This window comes from Scaptodrosophila lebanonensis, unplaced genomic scaffold, assembly GCF_003285725.1.
Source record: "Scaptodrosophila lebanonensis strain 11010-0011.00,11010-0021.00 unplaced genomic scaffold, SlebRS2 tig00001412-arrow-pilon, whole genome shotgun sequence".
Lineage (NCBI taxonomy): Eukaryota > Metazoa > Arthropoda > Insecta > Diptera > Drosophilidae > Scaptodrosophila > Scaptodrosophila lebanonensis.
Genome location: NW_022060739.1, coordinates 4,495,203 through 4,509,555, shown reverse-complemented (window position 1 = coordinate 4,509,555; position 14,353 = coordinate 4,495,203). Strand labels below are relative to the sequence as shown.

The following is a 14,353-nucleotide window of genomic DNA, read 5'->3' as shown; positions in this document are numbered from 1 at the left end:
CACAAGCACCACCACCACACATCCTATGTACTATATGTTATGAGCTCAGACACGCTTCCCGGAATCCCGCACTGAATTCAAATAATTTCAATAGAGCATTCGTCTATTATTACGCCGCCTAGGCAGATAGTCATTTTAAATAGAAAGGCAAACAGCAAACCAATGTCGCCGCCGAAACGGACACGTAATAGTCGAGCGAATTATGAGAGAGAGAGAGAGAGAGAGAACAATTTTCGATCAAGTTCATAAAAGGTTCGGCATCTGAACAAGCGCCGCCCAAAGTACTTCGAGGCCGCCCGCAGATACTACTACTGGCCAAAAATAAGCAAAATCAAAATACTTAGCGACAGCGCAACACTCATGCCTGCTTCCAAGAAGCATGACGCGACAAAAACAAAAAGCTACAAGCAACCCAAACAGCCAAGCGAATCAATGAATGAATGAATTTCTCTCTGGTCGGCTAAACGATCGACGAACGACCTTTCCGCAACCCCACCCGCTCCACTCAATGACGGCCAAGCCAACTCGAAGCCTGGGGAACTCCGTCATGACGCTTTCGCTGCCGGTTTGTTTGTTCACAAGTCGCTCGGATGACTCACAGTCGCATCGCTGTCCCTACGTCATCACTGAGATTGTGAGTTGAAGAGTCGGTGCAAAAGCTCAGCCGGTTTTGAGCAGAGCGAGAGAGCGAGAGCACGAGAGAGAGCACAGCACGGGCAAATCAAGCGGGCCGATGGAAAATGAGGTGAAGAGCGTGTGCTTGAAAAAAGAACAAATAACTATAGTACTATACAACGAATAAGAGTATAAAACACAATCTAAATAAAACCAAATAAAGACTACTGAAAAATGTCTACATATTGTCAATGAATACAGATGGTTTTTAGCGTTTTAAAAATGTCGATAAATAAAAGCTATGTTTATTTTATTTATTTGTTAATATTATTTCCTAGTGCTACAAAAAAAATTCCTATAGATTAGTGCACTAGTCACAAGAAAAATACAATTTTCATTGGACAAATTTAGCCCGATTTAACCTACTTAGCCTATTTTATATTTTAAATGAATAGATTATTTTATATTTTCGGTTTGCAAATTCTTAATATACCATTAATATCGATTTCGTTGGGTGGTATTAATTTTTTTGTTATAGCTCTTTTAATGCAAAAACGTCTAATTGTAGTTGCTTTCAAGTAAATTTTAAACTTCCCTATTGCAAAGCGCCGTGACCAATACTTTATAAAAAAAAGGGGGATTATCTGATTTAAATATGGTTAAGATCTTTGTAGTATATAATCTTAATTTATAAAGGAACTCCTAAATGATTTATTTTTAACCCCGGCCATTTATGTTAGTTTCCAAAAAGATAGGTTTGATGATTAAGATTTAATTATGATGGCTCAAATTTCTCACTGGGCACCTCATTGGGGAAGGTGGAGATCGCACAGTTGAGAGCGGGAGATTGGGAGAGCGCAAGTTTAGCCACGCGTCTGCGGAAAATAGCTTTTTGGTTTTAGCACCGTCATCGATACTATCGTACTTTAGCTTTGATCATTAATTCGTCATACGCGCATCTGGTCGGTCGCTTTCGTATCTCGGCGGCACAGTGCAGTGCAGTAGATCGTAATTGCCGCGAGAATTGAATTGGTCAGTCAATAACGGTTATTAAAACTTTTCCGCATTTAAGCAACTTTTCCGTTGCTAAAAAGTTTCCGCAACACGTGAAAAACTTAAAGACAAGTTTTTTTTTGTTTTTGATTTCTTATTGCGACAATTAATGAAATTCCCTTGGCGGGTACCGGCACATAAAGCCATTGTGGGTGAATCACCAGCATTAACATCCTACTACTACTACATAAAACATATCCGTCGTCGCGTTTAAAAGGAATGTGCGAACTCGGCTGGAATTTTTCCAAGAACACATTACCAATGCCTGCTACCAACGAATACATGACAGCCGTTGTCGGCTTATGAAAGTGAAATAAAGTGAATTGAAGAGACAACTCTCTATAAGAGCTACTTAGTTGGCAAATAAATAGTGTTTGGGAAATAAAATAACAAACTTAATGACTATTTTGGAATATCAAAACCAAAGAACAATTTGTGGAACAGTTTACAATTCAACGCCGAATCAGAGTTCAGGGCCAGCAATCTTATATGCAATGCAACAGGATGCCCGACTGGAGAGTGTCGGTGAAGCTACAAAAGCAACAGAAACGCAGCTGGAAGAACAGGAGACGGCGACGAAAACAACAACAATCCGCACTGCACGATTTCGTCGCAGGACTAGCAGCTCTTCCAGCGATTTCACAGACTCCTCCACCAGCTCCAGCAGTACCAGCACTAGCAACAGTAGCAGTGATGTGGAATCCAAAAGCAGTAGAAGTTGTGCTAAAACAACAAAACTCCCACCCGCACTCCAATTGCCCTTGCCTGAGGGAACTGCCGACGGCGAGAAAACAAGCGCAGCGAGCTCTTCCGACTCCAGTGCACCGGTTACACCTGTGGAGGTGCCTGTCGATCCGCATGCCTGGTCCACAGAGGACATTGCCAGCTGGGTGAAGTGGCTGACACGCAAGTTCAAAATCGAACCAGAGCCAGATATTACGAGGTTCCCCAAGGAGGGTGCCGATCTTTGTCAGCTGAGTCGCGCCGACTTTTGGGTCTGTGCCGGATCGAGGCGTGGTGGCATGCTCCTGGCCAAGCACTTTGCCTTCACTCTTTACCATGCCACGGGACGGGAGACAAGCCCCATGCGCAATGAGAATGAGCCAAGTAAGTTAAATGCCAATCTAAAGATATGTTTGTTACCTTATCGCAGGTGGCATAAATCTGCACTGTGCGCGTATGTGTGTGTCTGTGTGTGTGTGTCTTATTGAGGCAGCGAATTCGTATTCCCAGCGGCACGTTTAGTGTCCCAGGCACAATGCCCGTTGCGGGCAGTGGCTGTCTATGCTATAAATCCTCGGGCATGCGTTGGTCAAGCGTCAATTGAATCCTTTTCGCCCTTCAAACGGATACATAATGGCAACTGATTAAGATTGTTGGACGCTGATAGAAACTAACGTATGTGTTGCATTGATTGTTTTTGCCAAAGAGGGACATACAGTCTAGAGTCGTTATAATGAACAGTACTTTCTAAAATTATTTCGCAATAATGTTTTTGCTTTAAAGGTTAAAGTGTTTGTTCTTTTACTATTTTTTGAAGTTATTCAGCAATAGATCTTAAAACATTAATAGATGCTTTGGTTTTTTGTATCATTGTTATAAATTACCTTATCAAAATAGATAATATATTGCTTCAAAATATTTTCAACAAAATTGTTAATTACTTTGCATTCGTTTTAAAATATATTTAATTTATTTCACCTTGGCATCTTTATATAAAATTGATATGTGGACTCTTTTTATAATTATTCTACCTATTACCCCGATTCAGAATTTCGTGAATATTGTTCACAATTCTGAAGATACAAAATCAAAAATGAGTTTTTTTTATACCTTGATTTGATGTTTAAAGATTATAAATTATTGGTTTTTTAAATTTTATTTATTGTTTTATCAGCTTTATCAGCATGACCGATTCATAATAGAAGGTAATAATAAAATGAAGCTTAGATTGTAATAGATCTGTTCCAATACCTATCAACCATAATACAGCTTTGTTCAATATTTGAATAGAAATTGATTATGGATTATATTTGTTATTTTCTTGCATGAGTTCTGTTTTGTAGTATTATAATTAAATACATTTGTCTTCATATATTTTTAAATCTGACAATATTCGAACAAATCAACAAAGTCTACTTCTGAAATACAAATTTTCTAAAATCCTTTCTCATATTTTTAGAATATGCTTAACTCAGTTGTCAAGTGTATGCTTTTGTACAAATATCCACGTTTCGATCATTTATGTCCACTATATCGAATGATTGTTGCTTTAGCATTGGGTAGAGTGTTAACTGAATAAATTGCTTCTGATAAGAACCTTGGAAATTGTTAAAGTTAAACTTACCTAGCTCTTGAAATTTATGCAGCCGAAGTCAAGTGAGGAAGGCGTCGTTTTAATTACCGGCAAACTCAAAGTTTCACTCATAAACATAAATCGCTCGAAAGACGCGGCAAAGTATGCAACACTTTTTGGCGCATTAAACGCACATTATGATGCCGAAGCTGATGCTGTGATTCTGTCGCGGCTTTTATTAACTTGCCAATGAATAACGGAACAATGTGTGGTGGGGAGGGGAGGGGAGGGGAGGTGTAACAAAGCCACTTTGCCGCTTTTCAAGTGACGAACTTAATAATAAACTATGTAAATATGATAATTTCTCACAGGATGTGGCATCTAATAATAAAAATCAAAATAATCCCGCTCTAGTTGCAAAGTCACCGAATCACAAAGAGCACCAACACAGACACCGCCCATTGCCAGGCCGTCAGGCAGACTGCTTGCCCCCTCACCACCTTGGCGTGGCCTGTCAGACAGTGACAACAGCGCCACAGGCGGTCCAGCTACCACAGGAAAATATTCATTCGTTGCATCCTTCCTGTTTCGCGACCGAAAGCCACTGATTTGGGTCTGGCATATGTTAAAGAGCGACAACGTCGATTTAATTGATTTGTTTTTTATGCCAAAGAGGATTACACATCGTCGTGGCGTAGATTACAGTTCCACACACAGAAACACACATCTAAAGTCACGAATTCTCCCGCCCCCGTTGAGTGGCTGCACGTGCCCTCTTGCCCTTGCCCCTGACTCTTGCACCCTGCCCACCAACAAAAATGCCAGAGCATTTACCACCAGCTGCGCAGGTGAAGCGTCGAAGTCGTAGTCAAAGTGTCGTTTCGTTTCGGCTCGCCAAGAAGCCAGCCCGCCATCCACTGAACACTGATAAAGAAAACTTTCGTCCGACATCGCCATGCAACTTGTGCGGCAGAGCTTCGTGCGTCAGTTGCCCAAAGGCATTCGCGCGATACGGTTTGAAAATTTACCCAACAACACTTGATAAGAAGATGGAAACAGTACCTTGAGTTGGGAAATTTTACAGTCTATAAATACAATTATACGAATATTGTACATATTACTAATAATTCCTTGGAAATCACATGAGAACTCTGGCACAAAAATACTAAAGAAATTAAAAATAAAAATATCAAATATTTTTCTGTGACATTTTGTAAATTTATTGTGTTAGAATCGTGCAAATAAATACTATAGATACAATTTAAAGAAACCATGAGCGTCAGCGTCGATGTGGGCGTCATGTGGCGCCTATCTGAGGATTTTAACAGGCGATTCGGATTGCGAATGCAGCCAACGCCGGCGGCAACACATCCCACTCATCACGCACATCCAGCCATGCATCACTACCACCATCAGCATCACCATCATCATGGTGCAGCGCACAGTTCCATGATCTTTAATGGTATGCTCGTGTAGTAAACAAAATAGCTCACTAACTCATAACTTTCAATTGAATCAAGTTGCTGATCAGTTTTTCAATTCATAACATTCAATTACATCAAGCTGGAGATCAATTTTTAATCTGAACAATAAATACGAAAATGGTTTTGTTATCTTCTCCTTTTTAAATGAAACTTGTGTCTTTATTCTTAGCTTACCATTTTTATGAAAATTAATAGCGTTCTTATTTTTAACCTGTATTAACACATTTTTTAACACTTTTCTTATATTTAACTCACTCTTTTGGTATTGTAATAATCATGTTTATTTTGTTGGTTTTGTTTTATGGTCGCTCCATTCTTCAAATTTCTGTATAGTATTATTTCATCTTACAAGGCTTTTAAAATTTTAAACAGCTTTTCTTCGTTTAATTAACAGAAGGTTGGGAAATCAAGAGCTATAGCTGTATAGAAGTTTAGTTCTATTAGGACCGTTTAATTATTTGGAGCAACGTCTAATAAATACATTTACATCCTTAGGCTTTTTCACAGCGGTGGAGTTGTGAAGTTATTGTTGTATTAGTTATTTTATGCAATTTTGTTAGTATATTATTTTACAATAAGTAATTAAATAATAATTAAATGATAGAAATTGCCATTCGCGACTAATATAAGAAATACAATTTTAAAAATGTGGCTGGTTTAATGAGAATGGATTGATTAATAAGGAATAATATAAGTAATCCATTTTCATAAAATATTCCATTTAAATAACATTGTATTTCGTATATTACTCGAAAATGACATTTTGCTAACTCTTTGTTATTATATCATGAAATCTTTGCCACTAGTTTGGCAAAAATAGCTGCTAATTAATATTAATTGTTTATATATTTTCTATTTATTTCATATAAACACATTAGACTACATTTCATTCTAACGAGATATTATTAGCAATAAAAAAACAAATAGATGTCATTGATTAGCACAACTGAGTTCCCATTGATATTGACATACTATTTTCTATGAATTTAAGCTTTTTGGCATATTGCCTTTGGTATTTCCGTTGGATTGTTTGCCGAAAATCGTTGGCGCCAAAGACGCCGCCAATCGCGTATAAAAAGAGCACAATTTAAATCACATTTGTTGTCATGAGTCACCTGCGCTTATTGAATAATTTTCGTGACGTACTCGTGCATGTGGTATTTGTTTATTTGGTTATTTTTTAATTAAAACGGTACTTCCCAATGTGCAGCCTTGCCTAGTCAGTGGTCGCCTAGATAGATGCATTGGATCCGCGCTTGACTGGGAAATACCCACAACCGTTCAAGCTGCTATAAATAAATGCAGTTCGTTTTATAGCCACGTTTTCTACAAAACGTATGCAATATGCCGCTCCTTGCCAACAAACATGCCACAGTAATCACTCGATATGCTAATTCCCAACTACTCGAGCAAAATAAGAAATTCCAAAATCCGGTATTTATGTAAAGCACCTTTTATATTTAAGTGCATGAACAGGAAGAACGATTTGTTCAATTTAATACTAATTGAACCTGTTCAATTGGGGAAATTTTTTTTTAAATGACTTACTATTTCGAAAGGCTAAATTAAATATGTATGTGTGTACTAGGTTAGTGAGAATATGACACATCATTGGATCAGTATGACAAGTCGCTATGCCTCTCGGAAATTATTAGAGCTGGAATAATTAAGCTTGCACTAAGCAGGACAAGTTTTTGTTTTATACTGTAAAATTAAGTATAATAAATAATTACATTTTTGAAGTTATTGATAAAAGTTTATTATTTTCTGCAGTTTATTTAATATCCTTGGTAAATATATTTGTTTTAGGAATGACTTGGATGGTGTAATAGGATTTCTTTGTACCCACATTTCTTCTGTAAATAATAACCTTCTATTAAATGGAGATTGCACTGTAGATTCATAAATATTCGTACCTGCAGCGTCGCCTGTCTGCTCATTCAGAAATGCCAGCAGCGACTTCGATTGTCACCCACATATGTGTGTGTGTGTGTATGTATTTGCGCGCCATTTTTTCAGGATTTATTAGCACTTGCGGTTGATTTTTCTGTGAATTAAGTCGGCAAACTCGTTTAAATCGTTGTTGTTTTGCTTTTGCGATTTCGTCGTCATTCAACTTGACCAGCAACAACAAAAACAACAACAATTCCCAATTCCAATTCCCTTTAAACACACACCATCACACGTCTACGAGCACATCCATGTGCGCTCAATTCGCTCTCTCCTCTGGGCTGTGTGTATCTGTTGCTTTATTACTGTGCTTCTCTGTGCTTTCAGATCCGTATCAGCTTTTGAACGCTGCCTCGCACCGATTGGTCGCTCAGGGCTCGGGTGGCCAAATACAATTGTGGCAGTTTCTGCTCGAGCTGCTCGCTGATTCGTCGAATGCCAATTGCATTAGCTGGGAGGGGCAATCGGGCGAGTTCCGCCTCATTGACCCCGACGAGGTCGCCAAACGTTGGGGAGAGCGCAAGGCCAAGCCGAATATGAATTATGATAAGCTAAGCAGAGCTTTGCGGTAAGTAGCTGCGAAAAAAACACTACACTGAAAAAATAAATTGCGTATAATTGCCATGATTGTTGTCGACAGTCGTTGAGCGCCAATTCCTGTCTCGTGACTCACACACGATTTGTTGCGCAAAACTAGTTTTTAATTGCGCTCTCTATCTCCTATTTTATGTCTTTTCTCTGCAGCTATTACTACGACAAGAATATTATGACCAAAGTCCATGGCAAACGGTATGCCTACAAGTTCGACTTTCATGGCTTGATGGCCGCTTGCCAGGCACAGGCGCAGGGTTGTGATCCCACCGCCAATATGCTAAGTTCCTATAAGCACCATCAGCACATAAGCTCGCAGCATACTCTGCAGCAGCAGCAACAGCAGTTGCAGCATCACCTCACCCAGCATCATCATCACCATCACTCACACCTCGCCCCCCACGCACACCCGCATCAGTTCCTTCATCATCATGCGGGCACGGAGCTCACTTCGCCCGCCTCTACAAGCTCCAGTCTGGGATTTCCATCCCCGTCGGCAGCTTCATCGCACCCATCGCCCAGCAATGTGCCGCCGGTCTTTGCGGCCCCATACGCCGGTGAAGCAACACGAGCAGCTCAGGCAGGGACAGCGGCAGCAGAAGCAGGTGCAGGCGCCTCCAACTATGATCAGCAGCAGCGCACTCCGCCCAGTAATGCATTTAATTGAAATGTCAACCCCAATTTGCTGGGGTTGTAGTCGCTGCCATTACGCTATAACGACTACAGGAGCTCTGGTTTGAGTTTGGTCCTGCGCAGTGACCACCCGCAGCGTGTTCGAGCAACCTTCGCCTCAGCCTTCCCACCCAGCCCGCAGCATGGCCTGCTCGGACCATAAAAAGGTCATTTTCGCATAATTCCAGCTACTTTTGGTTAATTGAGTAATTTCATATGTGATAATATGGAGCAATGCAGGAGCATCGCAGACAAGCAATATGGTCCTTAGACTTACGCCAATTTGTTACAATTTAGACCTTTAGCCCCCCAACCCACTGCATGGACTTGGTGTTGTTATATTATGCTTTTAAAATTATGTACTTATGTATTTGTAAGGCGTTGGAAAATATTTGAAGCTCGCAAAACTCGAATTATCCTCGAACTTGCTTCGAATGTCCTTCGAATTTTATAAGTTACAGATTGGTGGCACGAAACCTGCATTTTAAGTCGATGATTTAACGATTCTTGCAGGCCCAAGTATTTCAATATTGCACTTTTCAGTAAACTGTGGTAACCAATGGTCTCATTTAATTTTAAGTTTATACAAAAAATAATAATATTAGTAATAATAATAATCAAGAAATACATTATAAGAGTTGAGAGACAATTGAGTACCCAGAAATTTTCAGCCTCCAAAGTCTTGGTTAAAACAAAACTATACAAACAATGATGATTCTATTAAGACACTTTTGAAATCAAAGATTTGACGATTATTGCGGTTTTAAATATTTTCCAACAGCACTCAATAGTATCTACCTGTGTCTATGTAAATAGAGGTATCATTATATAATTCTAAGTTTGCACATAAAACATAAAAAATTGATCAAGAAATACATAAACAAAAGATATAGCACACTTCAGTTGAACAACCAGTGAGTATTAATTACATTACTTTACTTCGTTAAATTCCTCTACAAGCCATATACAATGCTCAGCACAAAGAAGGTGATGCCGAAGCCGGCAAACGACAGGCGATCCACAGCCGTGGCCAACAAAACCCAATCGAATTGAAGTGCTCGTTCTGATGGTATCTCTATGGGATTAATGTCTTGGGGACTAGTGCTGGCACATTCGTCGTCGTTATCGTACAGATGCTCTTCCAGCTCTCGGGATACAGAATTTCCATGTGTCCCCTTGGGGTCAGCCTCGTAGCAGAAGTGGGAGAGGAGCAGGACGGTGCCCAGCTTGCCATGTAGCAGCTGCTTGATAAACTCTGGCAGACGGCGTTTGTGCTTGGCGGTGGATATATAGAGAACAACCACCTCGACAATGGTGGAGAGGCTCAAGAGCAGCAGACAGGAACTGTAGAACACAACTGTGAAGTGTTACGGAAAGATGCTGAAGTTAGTTCTAAAGTCAGTTCCTGATTGGACAACTCACCAATGAGCGGCGTATTCTCGGCCAGTACTGGAAGCAATTGCGCAAAATACATTAGGAAGCAGGCAACCAGTACGATGAGCACCCCATTGAGCAATATTTTTTCACCCATTTGGGGTGGCAACCAAAATACGCTCAAGGCCAATAGTACAATGGTGAAAGCGGGTGTGTAGATGACTGCCGTGTACATAGAGGAGCGTCTCTGAAGTGTGAATGTGAACTCTATATAGTTGCAAGTCTCCTCGCGTACATATTTCGTCGACGCACTAGAGATGTCCCATTCCGTAGACTGAAGAAGTTCGTCGTATTCGAGGGCGGATTTCTGTTTTGAATATTCCGCATCAATGTTGTTTGAAGACCACGAACCAATCTTTAGCTTACAGGTTTGCTGATCGTACGGCCAGTTACGCATGTTAAGATTACAATAGGCAATGTAAAGGGCAGGAGGTACCTACAATAAAAACCATTTATCAAATCCACACTGAACGTTTCGGTTTAATGTATAAAATCGATCACTTCGGATAATAAAAAACAAGCTCTTGATGCACTTCTTACAGCTCCGGTAGATCAAAAATTTAAGCATAAGCTATACTATACTACTATAACTATATAGTAATGAGCCATAAAGTCTGCTAAAACGAGTCCCCTTATGAATGTTTCATAGATTTTCTAAGCTCAAAATGATATAGAACGTAAATATATTCGATTATATACGCACCCAAAGAAAGCTGCCATCATGTACGAGTAATACTTGAGTATCTGATAGATAATTTCCCTCATCACCGGCAGCATTGAAGAGCGTTATTTGCGGCTTCCAGACATCGCCAGGACGCAAGGACAATTGAGTAACATTATCATACTCGCGTAAATTCCACGACAGACGCTCATCCATCCAGCGCTAGAAAATGCATCGTTAGAGTTATATACTCTGATTCATTCCTTAGTTTAATCGGTGGGAATACTTACGATATGAATCCAGCCATGCAACGTTACTTTGCCATTCATCTCATCAATATCTATATAGTGGACTGTTAGGCCAACAGTTATGTTTGTGAGTTGGCCCCCGACAGTGGGTTGCGAGTTTTTATTATAGTTAATGAACAAATTCATGTACAATCTGTCTGTGGTGCTCACATTTACGATCTTCTCCTCATTCGCTTCGGCTTCGACGGCTGAGGGAACATTTCTGGGTTAGCGCAATGATTATATAATGGTTATATCGCAAATACTTACAACTAGCGCCTGGCACGGAAATGAGTAAACTCATGAATAAAACCAAAAGCATCGTGCACAGCCAAGATTCTTGCTGCCCACGGCCGGAAATCAATGTTTTTATCTTGCTCTGCATTGTTCTGTTTCTCAAGTTCAGAAACGATTGTTTTTAGTTTTGTTCTGTATTGTATTTTGAGCGGAGTTCTAATTTTATAATGTGTGTACAGGCCGGGCTCAGAAACTCAACTGAGACTAGAAGGCAATTGAAAAGCTGGATAGCGGAATTCTGCACACATTGCCGCATGCAAGATAAGAGCGAAGTACATTCAATTGAGGGAATAAATGTGATAAAGCTTGCACACAGTATGAATGTTCAAAACAAATCAAAAACACTTGGCATTCAACAAAGCGTCGCCCACCAACACAATACAATTAGATTTAGATTTCGCCGTCGTATCCCACAAGTCTTGATTAAGCTGTGCGGTCGGGGCTTCTCACTCTGTGCCAAAGTATTAGTACTTATTTAATTAGGTAATTGGCCCAGTAAGTCGTTGATTCTCTTTGCAGTCAGTTCTGAGCTGCGTATCAACGGCTGCAATTGAAATTTATTCATTCACAAGATGCGCGCACACCCATCGCTCTGGCTGAGCACAATGGTGCGCGCTTCGGCGAATGACAGTTATCGAAATCGAAAATCGCTATTCCGTTGTGTTGACGTGTGCGCGATTCTTTCTCTACCGTCTCCAGTTGTGGTGGCTGCGTGTCACTTTGTTACCCCAAACGGTTCCCTGTAATACAGAATTTGGAAATCGTTAGTCTATATATCGTCATGGCCGAGGAAGTTATTGGGACCGTGAGGGAAGCCATCAAAGGTATAATTGGGGATGCGAATGCAAAAAATGAGTCGCAAACAAATGAAAAGAAGCCCTCGACGCCAGAGGGCATGGCAGTCGCCTATGGTAGTCTTGTAATTATGGCGATGTTGCCTATAATTTTTGGGTCCATACGTTCCGTCAAGCTGCACAAACTAAAGAAGGTAAGGTGAGACTTAAATCAGTAGTTGTTTTTTTACTGTAAGCATATTCTTCTGGACGCATTTCCCAGTCGACGGGCGAAAAGGCGGACACAATGAGCAAAAAGGACGCTATGTACTTCCCCCTTATTGCTTCGGCGGCTCTCTTTGGACTGTACATGTTCTTCAAGGTGTTCTCAAAGGTGCACATTAACTTGCTGCTCACCGGCTACTTCTTTGTGTTAGGCGTCATTGCATTGGCCCATCTGTTAAGTCCTATTATCAACTCGCTGATGCCCGCGGCCGTACCAAAGGTGCCCTTCCACATCCACTTTACGAAGGGCGAGGGCAAGCAGAAGGAGGATATCATAAATTACAAGTTCTCTACGCACGACATTGTATGTTTGGTCATCTCGTCAGCCATTGGCGTTTGGTACCTTCTGAAGAAGCACTGGATAGCCAACAACTTGTTCGGTTTGGCCTTTGCCATTAATGGTGTGGAGATGCTGCATTTGAACAATTTCGTGACTGGCGTTATTCTGTTGAGTGGTCTATTTTTCTACGATATTTTCTGGGTGTTTGGAACAAATGTCATGGTGACGGTGGCTAAGAGCTTTGAGGCTCCCATCAAGCTAGTTTTCCCACAGGATCTCATTGAGCATGGCCTGAGTGCATCGAACTTTGCCATGTTGGGTCTCGGCGACATTGTCATTCCAGGCATTTTTATTGCCCTGCTGCTGCGCTTCGACGATAGCAAGAAACGTAAGACCCGCATTTATTTCTATTCAACGCTGGCTGCTTACTTCTTGGGTCTGATGGCGACGATCTTTGTGATGCACGTATTTAAGCATGCCCAACCTGCGCTCTTGTATTTGGTACCCGCCTGTATGGGCACCCCATTGTTGGTGGCGCTGGTGCGCGGCGAGCTTAAGGTGCTCTTTGCGTAAGTCTCAAACAAGCAGTCAAAATTCCAATCACAATCAAGCTTAACATTGTTTTCAAATGCCCACAGCTATGAGGACCATCCCGAGGAAAAGCCTGAGAAGAAGGAGAAAAAGGAAAAAAAGGAGGAAGAGAGCAGCAACAGTGGCAGCAGTAGCACAAACAAAAAGAAGGAATCTAAGAAAGCAAAGTAATTCGTTTAGTGTCGCTTCCTAGGCAACACTAGATAGCATTCGTTCCGACGCTCCAAAAGAGTTTGCATGTCTTCTAAGCAAAATGCAACACGCTCACCACACCAACACCACATACTTTTAAACCATTATTGGGCGCGATTTGTTATTTATCTCCTTTTTTACTTTATTAACCAACAATTGTACTTCCTGCGGCAATTTATAAAAGACGATTTGTTATTCTATTGAATTAGATGTGTTCCTTTGGAAGGCACAACCACCTAATTGAGTTCGAATAGGTTAAACTGCATGATAGAATTAACTTACTTTGTCAAAACAATTGAAACTGAGTCCAATATGTAGAAATTTATTAATTTATGTAAACAACAGTTATGTACGTACGTATGTATAAGCAAGAACAATTGAAATATTCCAATTTTTGTATAACAAGTGTAAAAACCAGTCGTTTCTCTTAGGCGGGGTTTTATTCTTCTGTAATGATGTAGTTCTAAATGATGACAAATTTGAATATTTCGTTTTGCCGCCTTAAGGGTAACTTCCATTCGATAAATAAGAGCAGTTTACAACACTAATCTAATAGATACAATTATGATCAATATTTTTAGATGTAAGAATTTAAAAGTACAAATGTAAGCAGAGTTTATTTTATTAATATTACAACTATGTGCACATGTATGGTATATAAATAAAAATGGCTATCTGATATTTAATTGTCAGCAAATCGAATTTATGAAGCTGTTATATTTCTATATATTTTGCTCCCACTAGGCGGAAATTGGCACACACCATCGCAGAGAGTAATGCTGATAATTTCATGATATTGCCTTAATGACCGCTACGCTGAGAGGTCAAACTTCGTCACAATAAGTACCGTGTCTTAATTTGTATTCCGCGATCATTATAATTATGGCAAGCT

The 14,353-nt window shown here is 40.2% G+C and overlaps 3 protein-coding genes across 3 annotated transcripts; 2 read left to right on the top strand and 1 right to left on the bottom strand.

Annotated features, from left to right (window-relative positions):
* The first annotated feature begins 2,162 nt into the window (after positions 1–2,162).
* LOC115631249 (DNA-binding protein D-ETS-6) lies at positions 2,163–8,656 on the top strand. The gene is made up of 3 exons (XM_030527959.1): positions 2,163–2,775; positions 7,726–7,966; positions 8,143–8,656. The coding sequence occupies exons 1-3, from the start codon at positions 2,163–2,165 to the stop codon at positions 8,654–8,656; spliced, it is 1,368 nt and encodes a 455-aa protein (XP_030383819.1).
* An 860-nt stretch (positions 8,657–9,516) lies between these two features.
* On the bottom strand, positions 9,517–11,469 carry LOC115631068 (neuronal acetylcholine receptor subunit alpha-2). Its single transcript, XM_030527714.1, has 5 exons — positions 11,314–11,469; positions 11,047–11,252; positions 10,799–10,978; positions 10,084–10,531; positions 9,517–10,018 (listed from the first exon to the last, which is right to left on the bottom strand). Exons 1-5 carry the CDS (start codon positions 11,426–11,428, stop codon positions 9,615–9,617), a joined length of 1,353 nt encoding a protein of 450 aa, XP_030383574.1. The 5' UTR covers positions 11,429–11,469; the 3' UTR covers positions 9,517–9,614.
* A 556-nt stretch (positions 11,470–12,025) lies between these two features.
* LOC115631069 (minor histocompatibility antigen H13) lies at positions 12,026–13,875 on the top strand. The gene is made up of 3 exons (XM_030527715.1): positions 12,026–12,328; positions 12,397–13,247; positions 13,317–13,875. Exons 1-3 carry the CDS (start codon positions 12,122–12,124, stop codon positions 13,438–13,440), a joined length of 1,182 nt encoding a protein of 393 aa, XP_030383575.1. The 5' UTR covers positions 12,026–12,121; the 3' UTR covers positions 13,441–13,875.
* Positions 13,876–14,353: the final 478 nt, after the last annotated feature.